Consider the following 27,541-nt stretch of genomic DNA (forward strand, 5'->3'; position numbering starts at 1 on the left):
AAATAAACACCTCAACCATACACGGCTTCAATACTGATTGATTAAAGAAGATATTTATCGTATCTTTACCCGAGTAATTCCCTTTTTTCCTGAGTTAAAAATAAGAGAAGGAGATGATGGTGAAATGAGTTGAATTGTGTTTTTAATGGTGTCGGACTCCACCCGCTCTTGGCACGCTTGTTTTGCATCCTTTTACATCCAGCGTTTGATTTTTGTCTTTACGTTACGCGCTATAGCAGACTTTGTATGGCGCAAAAAATGTGAAATAAGCAACGAATGGGTGAAATAAAAAGAACAGCAGAAATGGAGGATTATAGTTTTTCCCTCGTTTACCTTGAGTTATTGCAATTGCATAATACATAAATAAATAAATAAATTACATAATTGCAATCATTTATAAATAAATAACTTTGAAAGCAAAATACCGAAAAGGGTTTTTACAAAAATGACTGCATTCGTACTGCGGTCAAAAAGGAAGGCAAATACAAACATCAGCCGCAATAACTAATTGTGAGTGAGCCACACGAGCATTTGAAGGCTCCTCATATGATGTCATGGATGATACACGAAGCGGAATACGTAGACAAAATCCTAATGGACGTTTCCTTTAAGTCGGATGCAAACAAGCCGCTGCTGCTTTCGAGTAAATGGTGCAGTCGTGAAGTGTCAGCCAACAAGTAGTGAGCGTGTACTTACATTCATGATGCTTTTTTTTTGGGGGGGGGGGGGTGCTTATCGTGATGTGGGGAACGATTGGGAAAATGTCACTAAACGCATCCCGCTGAGTCTTTGCTGCGCAGAGGCACGGTGCTGTCGCGGCACTGCCGCTCGTCCGGCGTGTCCAGCAAGTTGCGCCCCCTGTAGGGTGAGTAAGGCGTGGGCGCCTCCTCCACGGTAGGCGGCGTCTCCGCGCTGGAGGTGTGCGCCGCTGGGGAGTTGCCGCGCCCTCGGGGTTCCGGGCGGAAGGCGTCGCAACGAGGCCTCGCCGAGGGGCGGGGCCGCGCTAGGATGTCCAAAGTTTTGGGGCGCTCGGGGGTGCAGCGGCGCCGAGGGGTGGGGGGGAACACCACATTGGGGTCCGGGAGGCGGGGGACGGGTGAGAAGTTGTCGGTGAAACCCCGAAAGGCGCTCCCTGGGGGAGTGCAATGAGACAGTCATGTTGTTGTGCGCCAAATGATTGTTTTTGTAAAGATGAGCTCAATGTTGCTCTTACCTGTGTTCTCCAGGATGGCTTGCTCCGGCAAAGCTTGGAGGTTGTTCTGCAGGCAGCTCTTCCAGATGGCGCCGTCGGACGGCGTGCGTCGCAGGCCCGCGGCGCGTGGGGCGCCGGCGCTCGGCGCGCAGGGCACATGCGTGGGCGTGAGCGACTGCCGTGGGTTGCGCTTGAAACTCTCCAGGTGGGTGTTGACCAACGCGTTGCCGTGGCGACGCGCAGGCGGGACCGCCACCGGCAGCGCCGCCGGCAGCGCCGCCGGCAGCTCGTCACTGTCGGAGCGCAGTAGCGAGCGCGTGGACGAGTCGCGGTCCGGGGACGGCGGGATCCTCAGCGGGCTGTCCCGGCGGAAGAGTCTGTGCGCGTGGAAGAAGGCGTCCCAGCGTGATTTGACGCCCTCCTCCGGCCGAGCAAAAGTCAGCAAGTTGTGACCCAGCCCGGCCGCCGCCAGCAGAGCGCCGCAGCCCAGAAGCATCAGGTCCGTGCGCCGACCTCCGCCAGGGCTCTTGCGGCTCGGCGTGGCTCCCGGAATTTGGATGTCCGCAAAGGGATCCGCGCCGGCCACCGATTGGTCATCTTCTTGGCCGTGCAGGCACAGGTACGTCTGAGCTGGGCCAGCTTCTGAGCCGCTCACAAAGCAGCTGTCTTCGTTTTCTATAAGGACAAAATGAATTCATTGGAAAATCTACACAAAAATTCATTTCATGCACTACTTTAGACAAAGAAGCAGAATTTACCAATCTCCAGGAGGCAGGGCACGCCTGGCACGGCGGGGCTATGTCTGGGGGAGCGGCGCAGGTTGGGGGCGCTGCAGGAGCGCTGGCGGCTGCCCTCGGCGGCGGGCCTCACGCTGTTGCCAGTCATGTTAGCATTAGCATAGTAGGGAACGCCGCCATGATTACACATTTTCAAAGCAAGTTTGGATCATTCAAGAGTGGCAGGCAGGTACATGTGGTTACCTGGCATCGGCGCTGTGCTCGCGGTGCACTCGCGTCCTGCCCTTCTTCCTTGATCCCCTCCTCTCTAACTCCTCTTCGCCTGCATTGCAAGCCCAGCCGCCACAGCGCCCCTCACGCGGCGTGACTGAGTGGAAAATAACGTTGGGATTGAGCTGCATTTCAACTGGGAGTGGCAGTAAACAACTTGAAGCAAGCACACTGAACTCCTTTTTTTTTTTTTAAGAACTGGTTACTGAAATTTGGGGTACTCGCAAGTCAAACTACTATATTATCATTTATATAAAAGTTTACGTACGCTGGATGGCTCGGAGGCGAGGGAGCAGCGGCGGGCTGGTGGGGGGGCTGGAGCCACTGCTGAGCAAACTTCTGCGGCGGTCATGTGATGGTGATGCCTGCACGGTGATCTTGTGCTGGAAATCTAAAAAAAAAAAATGAAAAGTAGTTTTATTTCCAACATAATATGAGAAGTTTATCTTTGAAGGACACCTGGAGATGGCTACAATTAGCCTGAAACGCTGTTGCTGCAAAGTTACCTAGCGGCAAGCTAATCCTGTTGCCGTCCTTGACTTTAAGGCGGTTGCGCCGGAACTTTCCCTGGCGGCGCTCTACATGCGGCTTGTCGCGGTACAGTTGGTGGATGATGATGTTGAGCTCGCGCTCCAGGATGTGGATCTCCCGCTCGGCCAGCTCCTGCTCGCGCCGCCGCAGCGCCTCCTCCTGGCACTTCTGCTGCAGCGCCGCCTGCGTTAGTTCCTCCTCCCACGACCGCAGTTCCTGATGTCAAAGTTGGGATGTTTTCGAATCCCACGAGACACTTCATTAGGTACGCCGTCCTACCTTCTCTTTGGCCCGCAGCTGGTCAAACATCTCTTGTATCTCCAGCTTCCAGTCGTCCTGCAAGGAGCAAAACGACTCTGCCGGCATCTCGAAAAATCCAGACTCCTCGATGGCGGTCAGGTGATCTAGAATGTTGGCGAAGGGCGGCCGGGAGTGAGGGTCCGAGCTCCAGCAACCTGCGATCATGACGATGATATCACAGTTGGAGATAACCGATGGAACCGGGTGGCAAAGCCGCAGAGCCAAAATGAGCTCCTGAAACCAAAATGGCCGACTTCAAGTGCATCTCAAAGGGAAATTTTTAGATTTCAAGTTGCTTAGTCCATGTGGCTTGGCGTGAGCACGTCTTACCCTCCATGAGGCGGGCAAACGGTTCGGGACATGTGGAGGGGATCGGCAAGGCCAGCTTGTTCATGGCCACGCCGTAGGCCACCGCCAGACTGTCGATGCCCCGGAAGGGCACTTCGCCCGTCAGCAACTCCCACAGCAGCACGCCGTAACTGCCAGAGCAAAATCCACAAGCATATTTCATGACGAGGAGTTCACAAACAAAATCGTCAAGCAGCTTTGAATGTGGCGGATATTAAGATGTGCGTAACATCTCGACTTGTTCAGATCGTTGTGGATCGTCTTTGAAAAATCCCTGTCGCTACGGCAACTCGCATCCCAAGCTTAACTTTGTTTTCACATTTTGGGGACGTGCCGCAAAGGCCCCCGGCTACTTGCCCACCTCCAAACGTCGCTACCCTTGGAGAAGGTGGACGAGCGGATGACCTCGGGCGCCATCCAGGCGTAGGTGCCCGCCGCGCTCATCTTGGTGGTGCACTGCCACTCGCGTGCCAGCCCAAAGTCTGTAATCTTCAGCGTCTTGTTGCTCAGGTCATCCCCCTCGAGCCTCTCCAGGACGAGGACTGGGGGGGGGGGGGGTGCGGGGTGGGAGAGGTATGACGAGGTGGTTGGGGGGGTGGTAGGGGGTTTGCGCATGTCGTGGAAAGCAAGGAGGATTCCGAATAAAAATAAATTTCAATGAGGCGGAAAGCAAGATTAACACAAAAATGGAGGGCAGAGTGGGGATAAAAAGGGGATTTGTAAGAGGACGAGGTTAGGAGCAGAAGAAGAGAGAAGAAAACAAGACGTCGTGAGACACAGGCTGCGTTCGGCGGCGTCCTTCCATTCCTTACTCGTTACACCGCCGTCCTTCGCTAGCCAATGGGAAGCAGCCAGCAAAGGCTCGCCAATAGTTAATTGGTGTGTGTGCGTGCGGGCGTGTGCGTGTGAGGAAAATCCTTCCTAGTAAGTTTCAGGATTTAAAGGATTACAGACAACCACAGACAACTTTTTCTTTCTGATCTTATGTGTGAAACGACAACAAATGACTGTTGCAGAGGGTTCCTACCATTGCTGGACTTGAGGTCTCGGTGAATGATCGTGACGATGGCTTGGTCGTGAAGGTAGCGCATTCCCCGGGCGACCTGCACCGCCCAGTCCACCAAGGCGCAGGGCGGCACGCGTTTGCCCGCCAGCACCCGGTTGAGGGCGCCGCCGCGGGCGTACTCCATCACCAGGCACAAGTTGGGCTGTCGGAGGCAGGCGCCCAGAAGTGCCATCACGTTGGGGTGCTCCAGCATGGCGAAGAGCTTGGCCTCCTGCCGCACGCTGGCCAGAGTCTGCACCGGGTCTTCGTCGGGGTCCCGTCGCGCCGCCTTCACCGCGACCTCCGCGCCGCGCCACACAGCTCGATAGACCTTGCCGAATCCGCCCACGCCGATGATCTCCTCCATGGCCAGCTCAGAGAAGTCAATCTCCAGGACTGTGGATGGAGGAAATCAAAAACTGTCTTGTGTATGAATTCCATAAATGCCCATGGAAAGTTTCCAAGTGTAGCTACGCTCCCAGTGGGACCCCCTTCTCCTTGAGCAGACCCTCATGAATATTTCAGGTGGTACGTGAAAGTAGGCCAGCAGAGGAGGACAACAGCCCAGCCCAAACAAGCAAGGCTCACATCTCAACCTTGTCCCAGCACTTGTGGTGCATTTTTACAAAAACAAATCATCAATCAAGTTTAGATTAAGTTTTAATCGCTATTCCAGCGTTTTCTGGATCATTTCGATTAGATATGGGCAGTTATACGCATCTCGGAAGATGATTCGAGATGCATCTTGGGAATGAAGTCACCGCTAGCTCTTAAAAAAAACACAGCAGCGGAAATAAGGAGGGAAATAAAGTTGAAAGTATTTTTCATGACACTTTGATGCATTAGGCGTTGATGTCAATCGATGGTAAAGCACAAAGGGGTACTCACGGTGAAAGGGGGGCACTTCCTGAGACGAGGCGGCCCGCCTCTCCTCCGGCACGCCCCTGCTGACATAGTTGCAGGGGAAAATGCCCACACGGTCGGCCACCACGCCGGTCCACCATCCCTCGTCCCCAGACACCAAGGAATCCTTGGACAGCACCTCCACAAGGTCCCCCCTGCGGAGACTCAGCTCGTCGTCCGCCGTCGCCTCGTAGTCGAACACGGCCGTCCAGCGGCCGGCAGGTGCCACATCCGGCGGCTCGGCGGCGTTCTCTCCATCCTCCTCCGGCGTTGGCCAGCGGAAAATATCGGCTTCATAAGAGGAGGGGGGGACGCCCGAGCCGGGGCTCGACGTGTGCTCCGCCGAAGCCGCTTTGGGGGAGACATCCATGGAGGCGGTCCATGGGACGGCCCGCAGCCCAGCGGCAGGCGCATTCACCTGGCGACCCGCTAGCTAGCTAGTTTAAGTCGCGGTTAATCCCGCGCGCGATCTGCAGCTCACGCGGCCGAGCTGCATTGTGGGTAATATGGCCTCATCATGATTTGTGGCGCCAGTCACATAAAACCACACGAAAATATCACAATCAGCGCGAGCTGCGAGCAGCGCATCTTCCGCGTCAAAATGCCAATCTGTCCTCCTATTGGTGCGCGTGCGCGTCACTCAGCCGCTTGGACCCGCCCTATAACACGACGTGACGTCACAGACGGGCCCTTTACTGTCCATAGCAAAAATCACATGAATTATTCATCTTACTGGAAAACTTCAGAACAATAAGTGTACAATAAATATTATCACGATTTAAATAGTTTTCAATTGAAGTAGATTTTTTTAGAGCTCTCAATTTGATCATTTAAAAACAAAACAACCTAAGATTTGGTTGGTTGTCTACTCTATGAAAACAAAATATGATGAAAAAGAAGAATTTGCATGTTTCTTGTGAACCAGAAAGCTGATTTTATTCCACAGTAGAGAACAAAAGAAAACAGTTAGAATCTCAAAAAACACTTTGGAAAATTCATATTTTTTCCCCATTTTTTTTCCTTTGAAATTTGACATCTCATAGCAGGCCCGGGAGAACTTTTAAAATGTAACCTCCCCCGACCCCAAACATCGCGCCTTTTACAAAAGACCATAAAAGTGAAACACTCACAAAGTCCAGTGAGGTCTCTACAAAGTCACGTGACTGATTTTGCGCATTAAAAAAAAAATAGTCCACCACATACCCTGGCACAGATTTTAAAAACACAAATGAGTCAAGGCAGAGAGGAAAAACGCCAATGTTGTCGGTTTAAGTGACATAGAAAGAGAAACAAACAAAAAAGATCAAATGTGGCTCAAGAAGTGCGTGAAAAGGTCCTTTTTTTCATGTATATGTACAGAAGCTTTTCCAATTAAAAAGAGGAAGAGAAGAAATAAAACAAACTGCCTCAAAGTAGACAAACTGTGTCACTGTTTTTTTTTATCCATATTTATCTTGTTTACAGTGGAACCTTCAAAGTTTGTACTCTCTGATTTTGCTTTTTCTTTGGTATTACAGTTTGAGCCTGGAGCGACATTTGACTTTATTAATGATTTCAGTGTTTTTTGGGGGGGTTCAAATATATATTTAGCCGATTCTGCTTGGGTGAAAGGTACTTAGTGGTGTTACAGTAATGACGTTCCCTTCTGCTCTTTTTATAATACAAAACAAGTGATACAATTATGTGAAGATATTAAAAGAGTAAGAAATTAAATAGTATTCATAAATATTAAGGTACTGGATAAGACCTGGTGTTCGTACAGTAGTGATATTACCTTCCATAAAATAAAAGGTAAGGTATTGTCGTGGTGTTACAGTAGTGGGATTATAACAGTAGTGCTGTTACGTTCCAGACTTTTTAAAATATAAATAAAAAACGTTGAATATTTAATAAATGGTAACTTTATCAAATTATTTCAAAATCATTGTACAAAATAAAATATTAAGTATTTGTAAGATACCGGATGATTATTGATGTTGTCTTCCTATTAAAATTAAATAAATAAACAACAATAACATTTAAATAAATTATTATTTGTTGAAGTAGTTTTCTCTTTTTTTTTTTTTTTTACTCTACACGAAATGACGTGTGCGGGGAAGGGCACGCTCTTTATTTTTCAGCTTAGTTGCTGCCCTTAAGTGGCAAAAAAAAGAATGCAGCTTTTAAAAATAGTTTTTAAAAAGGGGCCATTTTCACATGTTCTTGCTTGCAAAGTGCTTCACACATCAAAGTCGACAGCAAAGTGCAATGGAAGGAAAAAGTAGAAAAATACTTCTCTGAATGTATCCACTGTATCTCTGCAGCAATTATTTTTCATTATTCTTTTTGATTGAAAACTTGTGAGCGGGTGCTATGAGACCGAGATATGTATTTGACTCATTCGTGACTAAAACAGCTATGTGTGACCTTCAAAAACATCAAGACACAGTTCCAGGATGTTGTCTTATCCCTCGCTCTTTTCGTGAGTGCACTTGAATGCTGAAAATATACAAGACATAAGGAAATATTATTTAAGAGCGATATAGAGAGTGGAAGTCATGTTCAATAACTGTCTGTGGTTGTGATTTCTCCCAAAAAAAAAGTCCATACTTCATCTGTTGTTTGGTTCCTTTTGTCACGTTTTGATCGTCAAAAATACTTTTCTTTACAAAGAAAGAAAAAAAAAAAGTCGCTCCTGGTCAGGTTGTTGCGAAAAATAGACTCTCCAGTTGTATAAGACTGCAGTCGCCTCCTTGCGGTGGAATGCTGGACCCCGTTCCTTGGCATCTTCTGGGCAATCCCCTTGGAGGTCCGCGCAGGGCGGGCAGCACCGCCTTCCGTGTGAGCCCAGCGGAAGGGCTTGAAGCGGGGGGGGGGGGGGGGGGGGGGGGGGGGGGGAAGTGGCGGGAAAAACGAGGGGTGAGGAGTGGGGGTGGTAGAAGTCTCTCCTGGTCCTTTTCGGGAGAAGTCCCCGTCTAAAAACCTTCTATATGACAGTAGGCCTCCAGGCTCGAGAAGAGGATGTAAAGGAACCACAAGCTGAATAAGAAACCCGACGTGGCCAGTCTGTGCCCGCGGGGCCCGCCCAGCTCGCCCCCGATGTGCGCCCGCCGCCGGTACAGCAGCGCCGTGATGGCCAGGAAGGCAAAGATGGTGAAGAGCGTGACGGAGAAGGCCAGCGAGCCGGCTTCCACCACAAAGGGCTTGCCCTTGTTGTGCCAGTAGATGGCGGCCACCGACCACGCCAGGCCGATGCCCAGGAACACGTTGACGGCGTTGCTGCCCGTCACGTTGCCGATGGCGGCGTCGGCGTACGTGTCCTGCACCGCCGCCACCTTGCTGGCAAACGTGTCTGTGGACAGAGAAGGGGGATTTTGAAAAAAATATTTATGCGTAGCTAGCTAGCTCACTAGCTCAATCAGATCTTGACAATCCACATTGTCCAAGTATCCTGACCTGGCACGGAGGTCCCAAGCGCCACAAAGACGACGGCGGTGACCGAGTCCTTGAGGCCGATGGTGCAGCCGAAATGCGACGCCAGGTCGCCGATGACGGCCGTGAGCAGGCCGATGATGACGATGGACACAAAGAAGCACGCCCAGCCGTTCAGGTATTCGGTGGGCGGCACGCAGGCGAACAGAACCTTCCAGAACACGGTCAGGAAGTGCATGACGTAGTCGAAGCAGGACGGCAGGCGTTCCTCGCCCGCGTCGTCTTCGTCCTCGTCTGGAAATGGGAATAGAAAGAGAACATTTGACGATCAAAGTTATCAGTGTCCCAAAACGTTTGCTTGCCATCTCAGTGTAAAAGAAAAAGATCACCTCAGAACTTCCTAAGGTGGAAAAAGCAGAGCGAGTGAGCTGTGCGCTTATTCAAAGTGTCAGGCCTCGGAGGACCTTTTCCGGCCCGTAAAAGAAAATCACGCAAAGCGCCGCTGGATTGAATATTTCATGGCGAGAGTGACGATCCGCCGCCGCCGCCGCCGCCGCCGCTGCCTCTATGCATCATCTGATGAATGAATTTTCTTTTTTTTTTTTTTTTCCTCTCTCTGCTGTCCGCAAGCGGGCGTCCGGTACTCTTCACTCGAATTCCAATGCATACATTTGAAGCAGAGGCGAGATGTTTTGATGCATAAGAATAGATATCAGTTCCCCGTTGGATGAAAATATTTGCGACACTTCCACAAGGTGCAACATGAGAGGTGTTTGAAGAAAAAGATGAAAAGGAAATCAAAGATTTAAAATGAGCAAAGCTGACTAAATTTTCTTGCCTTACCTGCGCTGACGGTGATAGCCTCCATGAACTGCTCTCTCCATGAATTGGTGCCCACCACCAGAGCCAGGTTGGTCTTCTTGATCAGCTTGTCCACGGTGCTCTGTCATCACAACAAGCGCATCAGACACAGTGACCACAAGGTGGCAGCAGCGCCTTTAACGCATTCAAAGCAGCGTCACACTACACAGTACAATGATTAGCTTGAAATTGTTCCGTGACCAGACTGGAAATTCAAACCACTTTATCTTTTCATATTGACAAGAATATAAATGTAATTATTATGAGATAGTCTTAAGTTCTCTGCCGCCCTCTAGTGGTCAAACGCCTGAAGCTCATTTGTCAAGGCACCACTGCAATAATAGAAGTTACGTTCCCTTCCTTCCTCACCTTAAACTCATAAGATTCTTCAATGATGACCTCCATCTTGGCGTGCTCGCCCAAAACAGGCTTGCCCATTTCGGCAATGCGTTTGGCTTCCTCCTCATCCGATGTGAACTTCCTGTCTGGAACGTCTGCACAGACAAAGGGAGAAATTTAACATTTTATGGGTGGGGGGGGGCAATTAAATTAACTCATTCAGTGCCATTGACGAGAATAGACCTCAAACATAACTTATGTACTATTAAAAACCAGAACTTTCTGGAGTCTAAAAATAAAAGGCCTGTGGTGGTGCTGAAGCGTGGACATGTGGATGCAGAGGCGGCTCAAGAAGGCAGCGCGGCGCCTGCCTGCCCGCCTGCCTGCATGTGAGAAGTTCCCAGGATGCAACACGCCTGCCGAGGCAGACACCTTGTCATCGTGCCGCTCTTTGCTGACAACACGCCTCTCGGCATTAAATATTAACAACGACGCCATTAAAGATCACAGCCGAGTGCTCCTCCACTGACACGCGCACACGTGGAAATCAATTACACAGCGTGCATGCTCGTGTTTTGTTTAAAATTCATCATCATCCCCTTTAAACTCCAGCCTGCTCTCATGGCAAAAAAAAAATAAAAATTAAAAATTTGTAGCAATCTCTGCGTTGTATGACAGCAGTTTGTTTGGTCAGATTTGACTTTGTGACTTCATTGTTACCGGTTTTAATGACATGCACACACACACACACAGATGCATGATGGGGAACTTACCGTTGGCAAGCAGCATGGCTGCAGAGGACGAGAGGTGAAGATGAGGAAGATGACAGGAGGAGGAAAAAGAAACGGATGAGTGAAGGAAGTGGAAGAAGAAAAAAATGAAGAAGACGGAGAGTAGCAGTGGAATGTGAGAGTATTTTTCAAAATGATTCATGTTTGTCCTCGAGCCACGATAAATAATTCTTGAAATTTAAACAAATTATTAAAAAAAGAAAATGATGAATTGAACACTGCAAATTAGCATTTACTGACTTGATCTTTGGTAATATTTGGAAAAATCATTCAAGGCCGCAATGATGCAAAAGGACATTGATTTGAAGCTAGCAGGACAAAAACATACAAACACACACACACATTCATCCATATCAGTGTTGCTCATAAAAGTTGCCTCACCCCCGAGCAACTTTTGAAATGATGACCCCGCCCCTGGGAGTCTGGGCCGAGCACATTTCTCCGTCTTCGAAGTAGCCTTGCTCGAGGCTAACGTTAGCTCGCGGCCACCGACGTGTTTTGCATGAAGACGATAGGTAACGTGGCCACCATTTTGTGTGCACAAAGACGTCAGAATCACGCAGCTGCTTTGCATTTCAGGAGGCTTTTGAGAAGGTCATCAATGACAGGCACATAATGAGAGCCGATACTGAAAGGTTGCGTGCCCCCCCCCCCCCAAAGTGGTCCCAGAGGAGACCAGCATAATATCACTCTGCAACTTCCTCTTTTCTATTCCTGTCTGCTTCCATTTGAATCTATTACACCTCAGCACCTCACTGACTGACTGACTGCTGCTTGTCGCCATAGCAACGGTTACTAGACGACAACTCGCAGCGACTCTTCAGTCTGGGCGGCGGAAGAAAAAGTGGGGTGACGCACTTTTGTCGGCTACTCGGGAGTGTGAATCTGATTCTGCCATCCAACTCATTTCCCTCCGATTCCGTGTTGATGTTCACACGTGACAGCTTTTTTAAAAATATATATATATTTTGATGTCCCTCCAACTCCAGCACCTCATTCCGCACACTTTCTGACGGGCGTTAGCGTTCAAAGATGGCGCCGGCGATGTTGTGCTTCAACAGCCAAATGTCACGACTCAAAGGCCCTCCGGTTGCCGCGGCGCCGCGCAGGAACGGCTTGGGAATCACTCCAGAATCACGGATGGGTAGATTTAATTCAAACGGCCGACGGGACCACTCGGGCATGTGCACACCGCTGACTTCATTCTTTTCCCGGAATGTCAAAAACTTGACACCCTAATGAAAGTCATCAAAAGCTACTCATTTAAAAGTCACGCTGCATTATTAACAATCTTTGAAGGAAAAATTCTCCATCATTAGTTGGGGGGCGGGGGGGGGGGACTATCCAACTTTGTCATGATGAGGTACAGAAAGTATTTGGCTATCGAGTGAAATTGTTGTTGGGGGAGACAAACGCAATGCGTCAATTTCCCGGCTTTGGAGGATGCCTGGCGTGGTGGAGATTTCTCTTATTAAAAGAATAATGAACACTTGAATCCTTTTTGTATTGAGGGCGGGGATGTTAAATGGATGTCACGGCAGTCAATACTTTCCGCGAGTCTCTGGACATATTCATGCCGTCCCCCTAAGACTTCAATCAAAATGGTGTCATCTGTATTCAAGGAGCCCTGCTGTACTCTGGGATTGGAGTCAGACACCAGAAAAACAATTGAGGTTTTCATTTTTTCTTTTGGGTCTAAGAAATAAAACTGAAAATAACCAACTGCTGCGCTGAAAATGTGATGTAAGCACATGAAAGTTTTACCTTTGAACATCTGAGAACTGTAAACTGACCCATGCAGACCTGATCCAGAAAGACCTCATCCAGTCTGATTCCAAACAGATTCAAACCGTTCGGATTCAAGCAGACCTGATTCAAACCGACCCGATCCAGATCGATCAGATACACGTCGACCTGATCCAAACCAAACTGATCCAAAGAGACCAGATACACAAAGGCCTGATCCAAACAATCTAAAGCAACCTGATCCGGACAGATCACAGACGTCATCCAGACATCCTGATTCAAAAACACCTGATCTTACGAGTCCTGATTCAAACACATAAACCATTTTCATTGCAGGTTGAGTTGTGTTGAAAGGCGGCTTTCTTCTTCCTCTCCTTCCTCACGCGTCTTGCAACATCAGGATTTATGCAGCTCGTGACCCCGCCTGGAAAAAGCGACGTAATGAGCTCAAGGTTCCATTCCGCCGAGGGATTCGAGCAGCGATGAATCGGAATGGCTGACAGCCGGTTGGCTCACGTGAACGCTCAAGAGAGGAAAGCAAAACCTCGAAGGATCGCTGCTCAAATATTGAATCCGTATTTTATGTGGAAATCCTGAGGCCTGCCATGGAAAGTCCTTGGAAACGACCTTCTGGTAATGTCACATGATTCATGAGATTCAGGTGGGAACAAGCTGAGGAATTGAAGACAAACACATCCCTCGACCAAATACAAGCAGCCTTCAAATCATCACTATATGATCAATAAACTCTTTCCAGAAGCAATTATCAACTTAAGACAAATAAACGGCAAATCCAGTCAAGGCTTTTTCAGATTTGAGTCAACAGTGAGTCCGGTTGCTGACGAGACGCGAGACAGCTCAGACGTCAGCGAGTGATGAAGATGCCGGATGACGGGCGGCGGCTAAGCGAGGCGCATGTCAATAACCTGACACGCTAAAGTAAACGGCGCCCTCGCCTCCCGGGAGGTTGCGAACGAGCCGCCCGAGCGTCGGTGCGCTTGCCGTAGCGACGCTTGTGTCGCTAATGAGCACTTTTAATCTCCTACCACGAAAAGCTTTCATTCGTCTTCTTTTTAATGAACGTGCGCCTTATGCTAATCTCCTCCATGTTCATATGTAGATTGTAGCTCATAAGAGATGATTGGGTTTGTTTTGGGGCGCCTTATTAAAGGCCGAGCGCGGGAGCGTAATGGATGAATATTAAATGAGAAGTCGTCGTTTTGTTTGGGAGCCGACGCCATTTGTTTCTGCCCCTCCTGCTTTTTTTCTTGATCTACCTTTAATCTATTTAACACAGCTCCTTGATTTAGCCGACGAGCTAACTTTTGCTAGCCCGGGGAAAGTGGGTTTGTAGATGTGTGGATAATTCGTTAATGGTTGCTTGAGGGGTGTTTTTCCTTTTCTTGTGCGAGTTAATTAGCTGAAGGAGGCGTGTTTCTTCGACGTTCCGACAGCGTCGCCGCACTGTCTGTGTTTTTAAGCTAACGCTAAAGCGTTACTCTGAGCTCCCTCCATACCAGCTTGTCCACCTGGCCTCCAGCGTGGTTAGATAACAACAACGCATTAGATAACGGCAGCCTCGTGAAAAGACCCGATGGAGTTTTGTTTTTAGCAGACGTTAGCAAGCACGGAAACGCAAAGTTAATGATGAAAACAATTTGACATAGCCGCATTAGCGTTTAACTCGATTATCAGTCATAATACAGTCATCGGTCATCAAACTAAAGGTGCTCTTATGTAAAATGGGAACATAATGGATTTTAGATGACAAAATACAGTGAGAGGCAGTCAATTTTGCATTACAACATGAAAATAAGGATTAGGAGTCACTCAGGATAAATGCTAATGACAACGCTTGCCGCTAACATTAGGGCTAGCCGTCAAATGACGTCCAAACTGCTTAAAGGTACCAAAAAAAAAATGCTAATACTAATTTCTGGTAAAACCTCATTTGTTGACATTATGACAAAAACTAAAGGTAGCTGGGGAATTTTAGCCTTAGCATCAGTTTAGCAAAAAAAAACAAAAAACAAAGGAGAAGATGTTCCTTTTGGAGTTAAATTGACAGCAATGGATTGTTAATTGGATAAGTGAGGCAAGATGAGGCTTGAGGGTAAGAAGGAGACTCCAAAAAAAAAAAGGCAGAAGAGGAAAAGTGACAGAAAGCAAGCAAGAAAGCAGCGCACCTTTCTGGAGACTCATGTCCACCATGCGAGGCTCGGCCAGCTCCAGGAAGAAGTTCTTGTTCTTCTCGTACTCCTCGTCATCGATGATTTTCACGCGGATTACTTTGCTGCGATGGGCCGTGAGGAAGAAGAAAAAAAAGAACAGGAGAAGGAGGAGAAGAAGGAAAAGTAGAAGAGGAGGTTAATATGCCATGGGAGGACAGAAAGTGGGATTAATCATCTGCATGGAGGAAAGGTGAGCAGGTGACGAGTGGTTAATGCAAACAGTGCGAGAGCATCTCAAGAGGTCAAATTAGAGGGTCAAAAGGTCAAGTTAGCTCTACTTTTACTCAATATCAGGTAAAAAATCTTGTAGTATGGCACATCACAAGCTTCTTACATTTGTTTTGGAGTTGTTTTTTAGGGAGGGGGCTGATGTTCCAAAGTGAGCCTCAGGCTGTCCGCCATGCATTATGCAAAAACGTCTTGTGCCATCTCCTCCTTAAAAAGTGAGCTGCAGTCATAACTTTTGCATCTGATTTTGCTCGGCCGACGAGTTAGCAAAGCTGCCAAGTAAGAACTTTGATGACGTGCCCGCCTCAACCGTGCTTTTTTTTTTTTTTTTTTTGATCGATGTAATATTGATGGGGCAGTCCAGCTGCTCAGTGGCCAGCTCCCCACAGGAAGGATTTTTATTTCCTCGCTATCAAACTTTGGAAAGTTTACACTGGAGTTTTACTGCTTGTAACATTCGATATCGTTCTTTGCCCCTTGTTGAAGTCGATTCGTCAAATGTTGAATATGTGTGTTTATATGTTGTCGTATTAGTAGCAGTAGTAGGTACACGAGTCTCGTCGACAGGCATGACTATTTGAGAAGAGGCAGGCAAAGGAAGATCCACTTCTAAAAATAGTTACGGATATTTTTCTCAAGGGGGAGTGTGAGTGTTGCCTGTGACATTCAACTGCAACCAAAACGCACGCCTGAGCACACAAATATGTGAAGAAGAAAAAAAAAAAAAAAGAAAAATTGTGATCTCTTATTCACAGCCTGGGGGGGATGCAAGCGCACACAATGTGACACACACAAAGGCTATTGTGATGCTGCAATTTCTTTTTTTCCATTTTTCTTCTTTGTAAAGAATTTAGAATATAATAAATAGCTTAAATAATTCAATAAAAGAGAAATAAAAAGGACCAATATGGTCCACAGCATTTACTTTTATACTGATTGGGGTCACAGGGAATCCCCGGCAGGGACACAAAGGGGCTGGCAGCCGGCCCACCGACACAAAAGGTTGCTCCGCTCGCGTGTTGGCTGCAAATTTAAGGCTCCCGCATTGTACGGCCGGCTGGCAAGGGGCTGCGGCGAGGCCGGCCGTTAATATCGTCTGGCGGGCGGGGGCGCGGTGTTAACGGCCAGGTTAACCTTCCCTCAATGGATATCGTTTATATTCTCGGCCCCGCCCCACGTGTGGAGATGCTCGGCAGCTGTGTGGCATCCTGCGGCCACCGCGGTTTAAAACTCACTCAGTCGTGTCCCAAGGAAAGTTAGAAGAAATAAATCACTCTTTATTTCATCATCACTAACGGTCGTCGGTCTCGGGCGGGCCGGAATGCTAATTCCATCTCGGGGAGCGTGTCGCCACCGTCTGTCACGTTTAATCTTCATCAACATTAGCAGGCGGCGTGGCAGAAGACGTAATCGGGACTGACGTTCAAATGGCCGTTCGTCCGTCCAGGGAGTCTGTTTATAAATCTGGTGATAAAAGCGGAGTGGGCCCCGCGTGAGTCACGCCGTCTGCCGCCAAAGGAGCACAGAATCGAACTTCAGGTTTTCTCACGGCAAAGAGAACGAGCACAAGAACCTTCTGAAGGGCACCGACGAGAATAACCTTGAGTAACGTGCCACATGCTGCTTCACCAGCGGTCATTATCCATGTTTTTAATCACTCCCGGAAATGGACGCGCACGCCAACTTCACACGGAAATGGCCTCGGACCGGAACGACGAGCTAAAGCTTCATGTTTTATGTATGCCCTCATGTTTGCTCATGCACGGATTGAGAGACCGGCTCGCCGAGCGGAGAGAGAGAGAGATGGAGGGCTGGCTAAAAGCCGAGCTGGTGTACAAAACACGGGCTAGCTACCACGGCGCGCCACGGTCGGCCGGCCATGCGGAAGGAACATACCCAGTGCAGGCGGAGGAAGTGAGGGGTGACAAAGTGGTAAAAGAGGTCTCATGCACGGGAGGACCAGAAGGCAGAGGGGAGTCCCGGCCAGGGGACTCTTCCCGTGTCCCCTCCACCAGAATGGCCATTGCATAAATTAACAAAATGAAATATTAAAGCAGTAGAGCAACGTGCTCGTTCAAGCATATGAAATCCGCTGTCGTCCTTTATAATCGTCAAAAAGGTGTTTCCATTACACTTGTGGAGTCCCACAGGGCACCGTACTGAGACCATGTGAACAGTTTACAGCCAGATAGGAAATGGATGTTTCTGTCCATCAGGTTGATGCAAAAAGCGAGCCTTCGTATCACAGCCGGCGCAAAAACGAGGGCGGCGCAGCGGGGCGGCGTAACAAACTACAGCCTTGCCTCTTCTTCCATCTCATTTCTCCTTACCCCATCTTGTCCCGCTATCGCTATTTCCGTACATCTTCTCCCCTCCCGTCCTTATTTTCAGCGAACCACCGCTGTGTTTACGAGCAAATGCGGGGATGCTGACCTGATTTTATGGGCCGCCGTCGCCATCGAGCCGTCGCCAACGCTGCCGACCTCTTACGTGTTGTTCATTTTTTTGGGCACAGATAGTATGTGTAAAGTGCAATGCAGTGTGTTGACTTGCATAGCAGCCAACGAGAATTTATTGAGCCAAACTAGTCAGAAAAACTGCTGACACTAACTATACACACGGCCTGCTAGCTAGCTAGCATAGCTTCATTAAGTGTCTCCTTTTCGGCCGTCAGCGACTGCCGTCTACATTATGCATGGGCGCGACGTTGAGTGCTAGCTATTTATAGCCGCTCGCTCATTAGCTCATCTTACGTAATTGCTCATTAGTATTAGTGTTAGCGGAGCGTATCTCCAACACCGCCATTAAATGTAATCGATGAGCTAAAGACCTTTGCGAGTGTGAGAGCGAGAGAGCGAGCATCTTTAAAGTGAAACTAAACGAGTCAATTTTGGAAACATTTGGTCAACTCCTAAAGACATAGTCTTTAAAATACAAAATACGAATTTAATTCACGAATATTTTTTTTTTGGTCATCCTTCAAAGGCAACATCGAGCCTCGGCTGAAATGCCGCGAGGCTGTCCACTAAGCCACTGTGTCGTATTCTATAAATAAATAAACCATGAGGCAGGAAAAGCAGTGATGAGATTCCTGCTCCTTCCCTCCAGGAAGTCCTGCCGCTTCTCCTCTCTGTCTGAGGGAGGCTGCGTTGCCATGGCAACCGCACAAAGTGTGTGCGAGTGTGCGTTAGGCAGTGGCACAGCATTCCCGGCTCGTACTGCAGGCTTTATTTTTAGCACGTGGCAGTTACATAATCAGGGTGACACTGAGGGGGAATCAAACGGGAAAACATCCTCTGTGCTTCTCCTCTCTTGCATCCTTTTTTTTTTTTTCCTTCCTTTCATCCCTTTGTCTGGTCATTACCGACGAGGTCGGGAATCCGTTTGAGTGGTTAGTTTCTTAGATTTTCCAAAAACTAAATCGTCTGTTCTATTTAAAGTTGAGTCTGTTTAAAACTTTATTGTCCATGATGTTTATGACATGTACATTAAGTTTTGCCAGGAGGAAATGATCTTTAAATGGTTTTTCGTGTTTGCAAAATTAGCATTTTTTAGTTTGACGTGATGCACATCGTCTTTTTTTTTTTTTTTTTTACAAATGCACGCCTTTGATGTTTCCGACGGCTTTGCGTGTTTGCTGCATTCATCAGTCACCGATAGACAAGCCCTGCTCCTCCTCCTCCTTCTCTTTTATTGACATTCTGATGAAGTGTCAGGGCCAAGGAGTTCCATTAAAAGGGCTGCAACCACAAGTTATAGCATGCGCACACACACACACACACGCACACACACACACTGAAGCAGGTTAAGCTCGAAACAAGATCAGATTAAAAGGGCCTCCTATATATCGCCGCCCGAACGATGGCGAGCACTCTGGCAGATCACGGCGAGGCTTCACTTTCACTTTCATTTTCCCTCGGCAACCGTTTTGACCCTGACGTTGAAAGCCAACTATGCAATAAGTGCAAGGTCCTTGTGTTTTTTTGGCTCCAGGGTGCAAAATAAGGGCCAGGAATTTATTTCAATAGTTGACTTTTTTTTTTTTTTTACCTGACAGTGAATTCCATCTGTAGTGCTTTCAAGTATTCAAAGTCACAAAAGAATGTGTCTTGTGGAATGACTAATCAAAGACACATCAAATAGCCGCAACGGATAAAAAAAGACCTGGCAAGAAAAAAAAAAAAACGCGCGCTAATGACGCTAGCCCTAACGATGCGCCAGCTAACGAGAAGAAGACGCACATTTGGTGAAGACATCAAAGATGTTGTCATCAGGAAGTCTTGGATGATCTTTAACGAGGAGAACGAGAGGAGCGCTTTCAAAGAAGTCGTCGCCCACACGCCTCGCCTCGTTCGAGGCGACTTCGGCTCGCTTTTCCTCCACTCTGTTTCCGGGCCTCTCGTTATCCACCATCTTCTTTTTTTTCCCCTCTGGAAATACCCCCCCCCTTCCTTCTCATATTTATCTCAGTCAGATTTCTTGTATGATAATCTTTTTCTCCTAAAACTTTTTTAATACTTTTTTTTGCAGTACTTTTAACTTCTAGTCGGAACTATTCTCATTAAATAGAAAATGTAGTCTTGTAACACATCCCATAAGTTTTTTTTTTCCTTTCAGTAGACTTCAACAGGACTTTCTTCTGGTTCTACACTTTCTTTTTTCAAAGTGTTTATTTGTGGCTACTTGAACCGCTGAGGGAAGTCCATGCAAAGTTTGGATGCGGTGCCTAATGCCTCCAAAATTAGTGCAGGTTCAGACAAAAGTCGGCCGCCATCTTGAACCAGTGCCCCCGGGGGGCTTCAATAAAACATGAAGGAACAAAGGAGAGTGGAAAATGCTCTTCCCATTAGCTTGGGAGAGATGATCCCCAACAGAAAGCGCTGGGAGGTGGCAATAGAGCAGGAGAAGCCAAGAACATTGCTTTCCTGACAGGATTACATAAAAGGAGCTGATGGAGGGGAAGATGAGGTGGAGTGTTGTAAAGAGGAAGAGGGTTCCCGCGGGGAACCGGCAGAGCTGCGATCCGCCAGTGTAACCTCTTCATCTTTCGCCAGGGAGTGCGATGTGACAAGCCGGCCAACGTCTCGAGCCCCGGAGGCTTCTGTGTGAGTGTGTTTGTTTGCCAAACTCAAATCATCGCCTGCCTCATGTCCGGCTTCCTCCCACCCTGATCACCGTTCACCTTCATGACCGAGCCTTTGGCCTTGCCTCCGACAAGACCGAATTCACACAAAAGCATCCACGTCATGCCCAAATGGGAAAAGTCCAAAATGGGAAAACTCAACTGTAAATATCCAGACGCGCAGTTGAGCAATCTGTTTCTTCTTCCAATATGTGGCGAGCACATGGCTCCACTTTTATCCCCCCCCCCCGAGGCATCGAGCGGGAGTCGGGTGAGCGGCCGACTGCCTCGGGGGGCCTCCAACAAGGGTTTTCCTCCGGGATGAAACTGGCCGGTGTTTAGGAGTGATGCACAACAAAGCTTTCGCCTGAATGATTCCAACTCCCTGCTCTTCTGGTGCTGGATATCAAGAATTGTTTATGCGCGAGTCGCTTCTTTTATCTACCGAGCTGCAGACATGACAATGGAATTATCATAAAATTTTAAACGCTCCTATTTTGGATTTTCAATTTGAAAAAAAAATAATCCCCTCAAATCTGAGCTTGCACAACTTGACAATTTTGTATTTGCCCGAATATCTGATCCCCGGTCAGATTTACGCCGCAGTCGATGAGGCGGGGAAGGAGCCGGTGACACGGCCGGTGCCGGATTGCGTTATAAATAAGCCTTAACTTAATTGCATTCCCCTGACGGAGAGCGCCGAATGCAGCAGGGCCAGCATATTTATTACCACTCAACCTGCGCGTGTGGAGCGTTTAATAGCTCCGGTGTGTTTGATCAGATAAGAACATGTCTCCTGAATTGCCTCCTATACATTTTTTAATCCCACAATCTGCGTCATGTCAGAACACTCATTGACATCCGACTTGTACTTGTTTACAAGAATGCGCAATTCGGAATGGCTTACTGCCAAATTGTTACAGCGGGAGTCAAATTCACATTTGGGTTTACTTGAACAACAAAATGTCTTCATGCTGACAAAAAAGGGGTGAATGAATGAGCCAGTGCTGCATGGCGGTAAAGTGAACCTGCTGCGGCTATTCCAGGACGCCTTGAAAAGTACTCGCAAAAAAAGAAATGCGCACGGTCAGCGGTTTTGCGGACATGTGTCGTGTCAGTCACGGCATTGCAGCAGGAATCTGAAAATGGGAATGTGACCCCGAAATAGGCCGTGGATTCGCGGCCCGCTAAATCATTTGTGATTATTAGGTCTTGCCCTTTAAAAAGACGAATACATAAATGTAAGGGGGTCTCTGGACCCAAAAAAAAGTTTGAGCAACCCTCGACGTGACCCGGCGCATTTACAAGCTCGCAGAGGCGCGACGGCAACGACAATTAGCGCGGCTCATTCTGCTCTGTCCGCTAATTAGTTTATGAATGTATCAGCGCCTTGTTAAACACGCCGCGTCTCCAGGGAGGACGCCTCTGCCGACATGCAGCTGCCTCCGCCGTCCGTCTCTGGGTCAAGACGGTGAAAGAAAAATAAATGTAAATAAAAAATATGAATCAATAAATTATAATAAATATAAATATATATAATAAAAAGAAATGAAATATAATAAATATATATAATAAAAAGAAATGAAATATAATAAATATAAATGTATATAATAAAAAATAAACAAAATAAAAGAATTGACATTTTGTCCGGATTTTTCGATTGTCACTGAAAGTTAGCTCAGCTGTGGGCTGCTAGCACCCATCCCTGAGATAGCTAGCGAGGTAGCTAGATAGCTAGCGAGATAGATAAGATCAATAACATTGATCAAATCGATAGATAAATCCATTCTCCAGCAAACCATGTGTGGTCCAATAAATGGACAGCGCCACGTCTAACTCCGCCCCACCCAAAACAAGTGCCCTGCAACATGTCCTCCAAACAAATCACGTTTGGCATTTTGGGAACCTTTCCGAGCTTTGGGCCCACCTGCACGCTATTCATCATCGGAGCGGCCCCAACACAATGGACGGATCGATACACAACGCACGACGACAACTTTCTGGCCGTAATACAAGTGCTCTTCCTTTCTGCGTGGCCCCGCCGGGAAGTCTCTTCTTGCACATAAATCAAGACAACTTCCCCCCCCCCCCCTAGAGAGGCCGGCGTGCCCATAGGAGCCCTGCTGATCACCCTGACACTCGCCCCCTCCCCTTCCCCTCTAGAGTTGTGACACCAGCAGAAGGTCCCGCTGAGCGGAGGATGTCAGACGTGCGATGTCAATTTGATTCACAGCCTGAGCGCCCTTGTGTGCAAGGAGGAGGCAGCACAAAAAAAAAAAAATCAATATTTCCAAAGATGCAATTCTGTAGCGTTTACACGGGACAAAAAAAGGCAGATAGAAAGATAGGACGGTCAGGACACGGTTTATCTTATTACTTATAATCCTGCTACGGTGTGTTCTTGTTTCAGGAAAAAAAAACACGTACGACATTTACATACACCATAATTCATTGAAGCCTTTTACCGCTCTTATCAATCTAGTCTGAATACCGACTTACGTCACTCTTACACTTTGTGTGATTGCTTGGCCTCAAAAAGCAAAAGGGACACGTCAACAATTGAAATAAAACAAAAGAAAATTGAGAGGGGGGGTGGGGGGGGGGGAAATCCATTGGGATTAGAGATGCCAGGTTAGCTGAGGACTTCCTGTTGTCACTCTTGTGTGACAAATCCTCACATTGAATGCCCCTCGCATGCAACACACACACGAGGGGAACAAACAAAGGTAGGCACGCTTGGATGAGGCTTAAAAAAAAAACATGTTTGTAGCTAACGGTTATTTAATCCGTATCATCAGACCATTCAAACGATCAGAAGAAATTCAGCACGACTCAAATGCATGCCGTTCCCGATATAGATAAGAGAGAAATGGAGTCTTACCAGGTCTCGTCGTTCTTGAACTCCAGCTCGCCGAACGTGTCCTCGAAATCCTCGCCGCCGCCCTTTGCCAGCCCCTCCACGGTGCGGTAAGGCACAATGACGGTGCCGCGGGCGCCCGACGTCCGCAGCACCTTCACCTCCATGACGCAGACGCTTTCGCTGATGTGAATCACGCCGCTCTCAAAGGTGAAGATGCCGGCGTGGTCGTCGTCCAGGATGGTGACGGTGGCCACGGCGGGGAAGCCCAGCGCCGCTTTGGGGTAGGGTAGGCTGTTGGCCGACAGCAGTTCCTCCTCCGTCTCCAGCACGCGGAGGTTGCCCAGCCGCACGAAGAAGTGCTCGTCCTCCTCAAAGATGTCGTCGTCGATGATGCCCACGCTGATGTCCTTGAGCGTCTCGCCGGGCTTGAAGACCAGCGTGCCCTCGGTGAACTCGTAGTCGGCGCCGGCGTTGGCCGAGCCGTCCTCCGTCTTGTAGTCCACGCAGACGGTCTTGCCCATGTCGCCGCCTCGCCGGGTGACGGTGAGGATGGCGGCGCCGCAGTTTTCCAGGCACTGGTAGGCGGCGGGGTCGAAGGCCACGCGTGACACGTACTCCTCGGGCTCGTCGGCGCGCACCTCCAGACAGCTGGCGGACTTCTTGGCCTGCTCCGCCACGTGCTTCTTGAGGATGTTGCCGGCGCCCGTCATCATGCGTGTGGCTTGGATGCGGTAGAAGGCGCGGCTCTTCTGCTGGTGGGACAGCGCGTGGTAGTTGGCCATCTCCACCAGCTGGTCCAGCTCTTTCTCCGGGTGCTTCTGTTTCAGGTCCTTGAGGATGCGGATCATGTCGCGGCGGGACTCGTCCGTCTCCCTGCCCTGCGCCGGGTCCATCAGATTGATGCCGCCGTCCACAAAGTGCGAGTTGACCCCCTTCCCGTCCATCTCGATGCCCTTGGGGGTGCGGTCGGCCTCGTTCTCGATGACGACGCCGCCGCGGTGCTTGTCGGTGCGGTACTTCCGCCGCATGAACTTGTAGAAGAGAAGGCGGCGGTCGGCCACCCAGGCCAGCAGCACGCAGATGGGGAAGAAGGCCAGCGTCACGAGACCCTCCCAAACCTGCACCACGTTGGGCGAGAAGACGGCCAGGATCATGTAGAGCCAGATGTACGCGAAGACGCTCCAGCCGGCCGTGATGAAGAAGACCCGCAGGTGCTTGATCTTGCGCACCTCACCCTGAGGGATGACGGACACGCACAGGCCCACGATGACAAACATGTTGAAGGCGGCGCTGCCCACGATGGTGGACGGCCCCAGGGCGCCCGCTTTGAACTCGTGGCCGCAGACCTCGATGATGGACAGCAGGATCTCCGGGGTGGAGGAGCCCAAGGCCATGAGGGTGAGGTTGGACACCGTCTCATTCCATACGCGGATGGTGGCCGTGGTGGTCTCGCCGTTGGGCCTGCGGATGACCACCTCCTTCTCCTGAGACGTGATCACCTCGATGGCTGCCATGAAGCGGTCGGCGATGATGGACACGCCCAGGAACATGTAGATCATGGCCACAAAGTACACGATGACCCGCGCGATCTTGTCACCCATGGAGGGGTCCTCGGGGTACCAGATGGGCAGGATGATGCCAGGGTTGCACTTGTAGTTCCCCGGGCAAGTGGCGTTGACGGGGCTGAGCGGCGGGCTCGGGGTGGTCCGGGCCTCGGCGCCGAGGAAGGCGGCGGCTGCCGAGAGCAGTCCCAACCAGAGGCGGGCCAACCGCCCCGGACTTATAAGCCTTGAGCCCTCCATGCACCCTCCTTGGTCTCAAGGGTCCTTACCGCACTGCGATCCAGCACTGGGCCTTGACTTCCACCACCTGAACACATCGGAAAAAAATTTCAACGACACGTTCTAGCTGAGCGCTCGTATTCTTCGGACTCATTCGACTTCTGTTCATGGAGTGGTTAGATAACTTTTCCCAGAAAGAAAGAGCGTGGGAGAGAATTTCTCCCAATCTCACGAGTGCAAAAATTCAGACGGGGCGACCTACTTTATAAGCAGCGTAATCGTGACAAGTTAAGGCAGGCCGGAATAAATATTCCCCCCCCCCCCCCTCACTCTCTTTCTCTCCCGGAAAATGCAAATGACTCCGGTCTGGGAAGAAGACAGCAGAAAAAAAAAATCTAGCTAAAGTTTGTTTAATAAAACGCCAGCCTGCAGACCCGTTTGTAATCACGGGAGTTGCCTTTCGGATGTGGAGACCAATTACGCCGACTGGAGCCTGATTGTGTTCAATTCTCTTGGGTGGAGGGCGAATGGCCGACTGACAAATATACAAACGTGGTGAGCTGGGAAGCAAACTAGCTCGCTCAGCAGGAGCTGCGGCCTGACTACGCAGCATCTACAAGAAAGAGGAAAAAAAAAAAAAAAAAAAAAGCAAAAGCAGATGCTAAAAGAGCATCAAAGGCGACAGAAAAGACGGCGCAGATGTCTCGGACCGCGCTAACGGCGGGATGCGAGATGACAACCCGTTTAGCGTTAACGGCTGAGGTCAAGCATTTGGTCAGCGTGTGTGAATTTTCTTCGTTAAGCTAACGTTAGCATTGCGCCAAAAGCTCGCCCGAGGGGGTGGCGGCGGCTCGGGAAGATTTCTTTTTGATGGTTTGCCTTGAATGGAACAGTCCACCCCATAAAAACAAATGGTACGTTCGGATCATGTCCATTTGTAGCGTCTTCCTTGTCCTAAAGATTTACAAGATTGATTAGGCACTAAACAATTCAATAGACACGCCCACGGCGTGTTTGTCAATTAAGTGCGTGAAGACTTGTGCATCAGAGCCGCCTCACAAACTTTTGATTTTTTTTTTGTTGTGATTATTGATTTCCTCGATGGAAGTACTTAGTGGTGTGTGTGCGCGTGTGTGAGACTTCTAAATGAGCAGCAACACGACAACAACTTGCATACTTAATGACTTTTTTGCCCCATGCGGATTGTCATCAAAGGTTTACTCAAAATTATTCTTCCTTCAAATCTTACATTATATATATATATATTTTTTTTTTTGCATTTGAACTCGCCTGAACTCAATTAATGCAATGTTTATGCAATGTTTAATTAGTTTTACTCGTGCTCCACCGCACAAATTTTACATTACAATAAGTTTTTTGCTCCATTTAATTATTCATTCCTCCTCTGTGAAGAAAATATTACATGATCTTTTTTTTTTTTTTTGCTTTGCATTTGAACACGTTGGTACCTTGGTGTTCCTTTTTTTAAATTGGCATTTGAACTCGCATAAACTCAACTAAAAAAAAATCGTTTCATGACTTTTCCTAGCCTTCGACTGTTACAAGTTTCTGTACTTTAAATGCATAAAAACATAATTAACGAGATTTTTAATTCTTGTTCCGTGACTTAAACGTTACACGACAACATTGGACTTGATTGCTCCAGTGAGTAATTACTTGCATTAATTGGTGTTAAACATTGACGACGGGCAATCCGTCACTGTGCTGACTTGCGGGGGGATGTGTGTGGGGGGCTCTCGTGCATATATGCCAGTTATTAAGCCACATGATTTATTCATGCGCTTGTGGATCTCGTATCCCCGTCAGCGTCAAAACGCTGTTCGGCAAGCCAATCACGTGGCTCGTTTCAAGGTAAGCCTTACCGGGATTCCTCTTAATTGCATTTCATTGATCACCAAAATATTAGGTGTGCATGGAAATTCGGCAGTATGAACGCGTTAAAACGGTTTGACTCCGGATTACACCATTTCCTCTGGGATTGTGCTACTACACACAACATGTTGGGTATTACTAAGAGGGTCACATTCATCGTCTGCGTGACATGACGGCCTTATTCTATTTTTGGACATATGTGTGTGTGTGTGCGTGCGTGCGTGGGGGGGGTTCTTAAAAAAAAAAGGGGGGGGGGGGTCATTTGAGCTGCACACTCAGCAGAGCTTCAGCTGTTGCTGATTAATCATCATCTGCTATACCTGAAGTGGAGGGCCAGGAGTGAGGGAGGGGGGGATTCCCAATAACCCCCCCATGTCAATTCAAAAAAGACATGTAACATTGTGCACGTTGTGTGTTACGATAACATCGATGACGCGCCCATTAGAGCCTGAAGCATGCATACAAGATTATGAATTGATCCATCTGTCACTCATGAATCCATAAACATGCAATATTATGACTATTACGGGGTGTCACTCACCTGGTTAGCTTGTGTCGAAGCTGCACCACCTCCTCCTCCCCTCCCCACCCCCCCAAAAAACAAAATCTCGTGGACAACCACCCCCCCTCAAGCCGGCTCGGTTCCCCCGGCGAGAGGCGTCTCGGATGGGATCCGTCGGAGGGGCTCGCCTCGGTGCTGGTAATGGTGGTGGTGATGTCCTCCTTCCCCCAGAAGCTCCTCACGTCTGGCGGGACTGAGCAGAGCTGTCAGTGACAAGGGAGGAAGAGGAGGAGGGGTGAGGAAGGAGAGAAGGAGGGAAGGAAAGAGGGTGAGTATTTTAAGGTCCTCGCCGGTGATGGATGCTCGCAGCGGCTCGCGCTCGGCCGCCGAGCCGTGAATCAGCGCTCTCCGGTGGGGAAGGCGCGCGCACGAGGTCCCTCCTCCTGCTTC

The 27,541-nt window shown here is 48.8% G+C and overlaps 2 protein-coding genes across 4 annotated transcripts; both read right to left on the minus strand.

Annotated features, from left to right (window-relative positions):
- Positions 1-125: 125 nt before the first annotated feature.
- On the minus strand, positions 126-5,946 carry map3k9 (mitogen-activated protein kinase kinase kinase 9). Its single transcript, XM_037241164.1, has 11 exons — positions 5,312-5,946; positions 4,406-4,819; positions 3,740-3,920; positions 3,361-3,509; positions 3,010-3,185; positions 2,706-2,946; positions 2,468-2,590; positions 2,173-2,296; positions 1,951-2,063; positions 1,214-1,867; positions 126-1,132 (listed from the first exon to the last, which is right to left on the minus strand). Exons 1-11 carry the CDS (start codon positions 5,694-5,696, stop codon positions 768-770), a joined length of 2,925 nt encoding a protein of 974 aa, XP_037097059.1. The 5' UTR covers positions 5,697-5,946; the 3' UTR covers positions 126-767.
- Positions 5,947-6,228: 282 nt separating this feature from the next.
- slc8a3 (solute carrier family 8 member 3) lies at positions 6,229-27,252 on the minus strand. 3 transcript variants are annotated; one of them, XM_037241172.1, is made up of 8 exons: positions 27,131-27,252; positions 22,937-24,784; positions 14,661-14,767; positions 10,711-10,728; positions 9,968-10,092; positions 9,581-9,680; positions 8,762-9,031; positions 6,229-8,657 (listed from the first exon to the last, which is right to left on the minus strand). In XM_037241172.1, the coding sequence occupies exons 2-8, from the start codon at positions 24,715-24,717 to the stop codon at positions 8,281-8,283; spliced, it is 2,778 nt and encodes a 925-aa protein (XP_037097067.1). In that variant the 5' UTR covers positions 24,718-24,784; positions 27,131-27,252; the 3' UTR covers positions 6,229-8,280. The 3 variants fall into 3 exon arrangements, with proteins under 3 accessions (XP_037097067.1, XP_037097068.1, XP_037097069.1); XM_037241173.1 differs by lacking the exon at positions 10,711-10,728; XM_037241174.1 differs by lacking the exons at positions 14,661-14,767; positions 27,131-27,252 and having other exon boundaries at positions 22,937-23,066.
- Positions 27,253-27,541: the final 289 nt, after the last annotated feature.

Source organism: Syngnathus acus, chromosome 22 (assembly GCF_901709675.1).
Source record: "Syngnathus acus chromosome 22, fSynAcu1.2, whole genome shotgun sequence".
Taxonomy (NCBI): Eukaryota; Metazoa; Chordata; class Actinopteri; order Syngnathiformes; family Syngnathidae; genus Syngnathus; species Syngnathus acus.

Excerpts from the sequence above, each read along its gene's own strand:
- map3k9 (XM_037241164.1), bottom strand. The coding sequence starts at position 5,696 with ATGGATGTCTCCCCCAAAGCGGCTTCGGCGGAGCACACGTCGAGCCCC. Across the intron at positions 3,186-3,360 it reads GTTTGCCCGCCTCATGGAGG|GTTGCTGGAGCTCGGACCCT; the intron begins GTAAGACGTGCT and ends TCATGATCGCAG. Across the intron at positions 2,064-2,172 it reads GAGCACAGCGCCGATGCCAG|CGTGAGGCCCGCCGCCGAGG; the intron begins GTAACCACATGT and ends GACTGGCAACAG.
- slc8a3 (XM_037241172.1), bottom strand. The coding sequence starts at position 24,717 with ATGGAGGGCTCAAGGCTTATAAGTCCGGGGCGGTTGGCCCGCCTCTGG. Across the intron at positions 14,768-22,936 it reads TTCAAGAACGACGAGACCTG|CAAAGTAATCCGCGTGAAAA; the intron begins GTAAGACTCCAT and ends GGCCCATCGCAG. Across the intron at positions 9,681-9,967 it reads AAGAATCTTATGAGTTTAAG|AGCACCGTGGACAAGCTGAT; the intron begins GTGAGGAAGGAA and ends TTGTGATGACAG.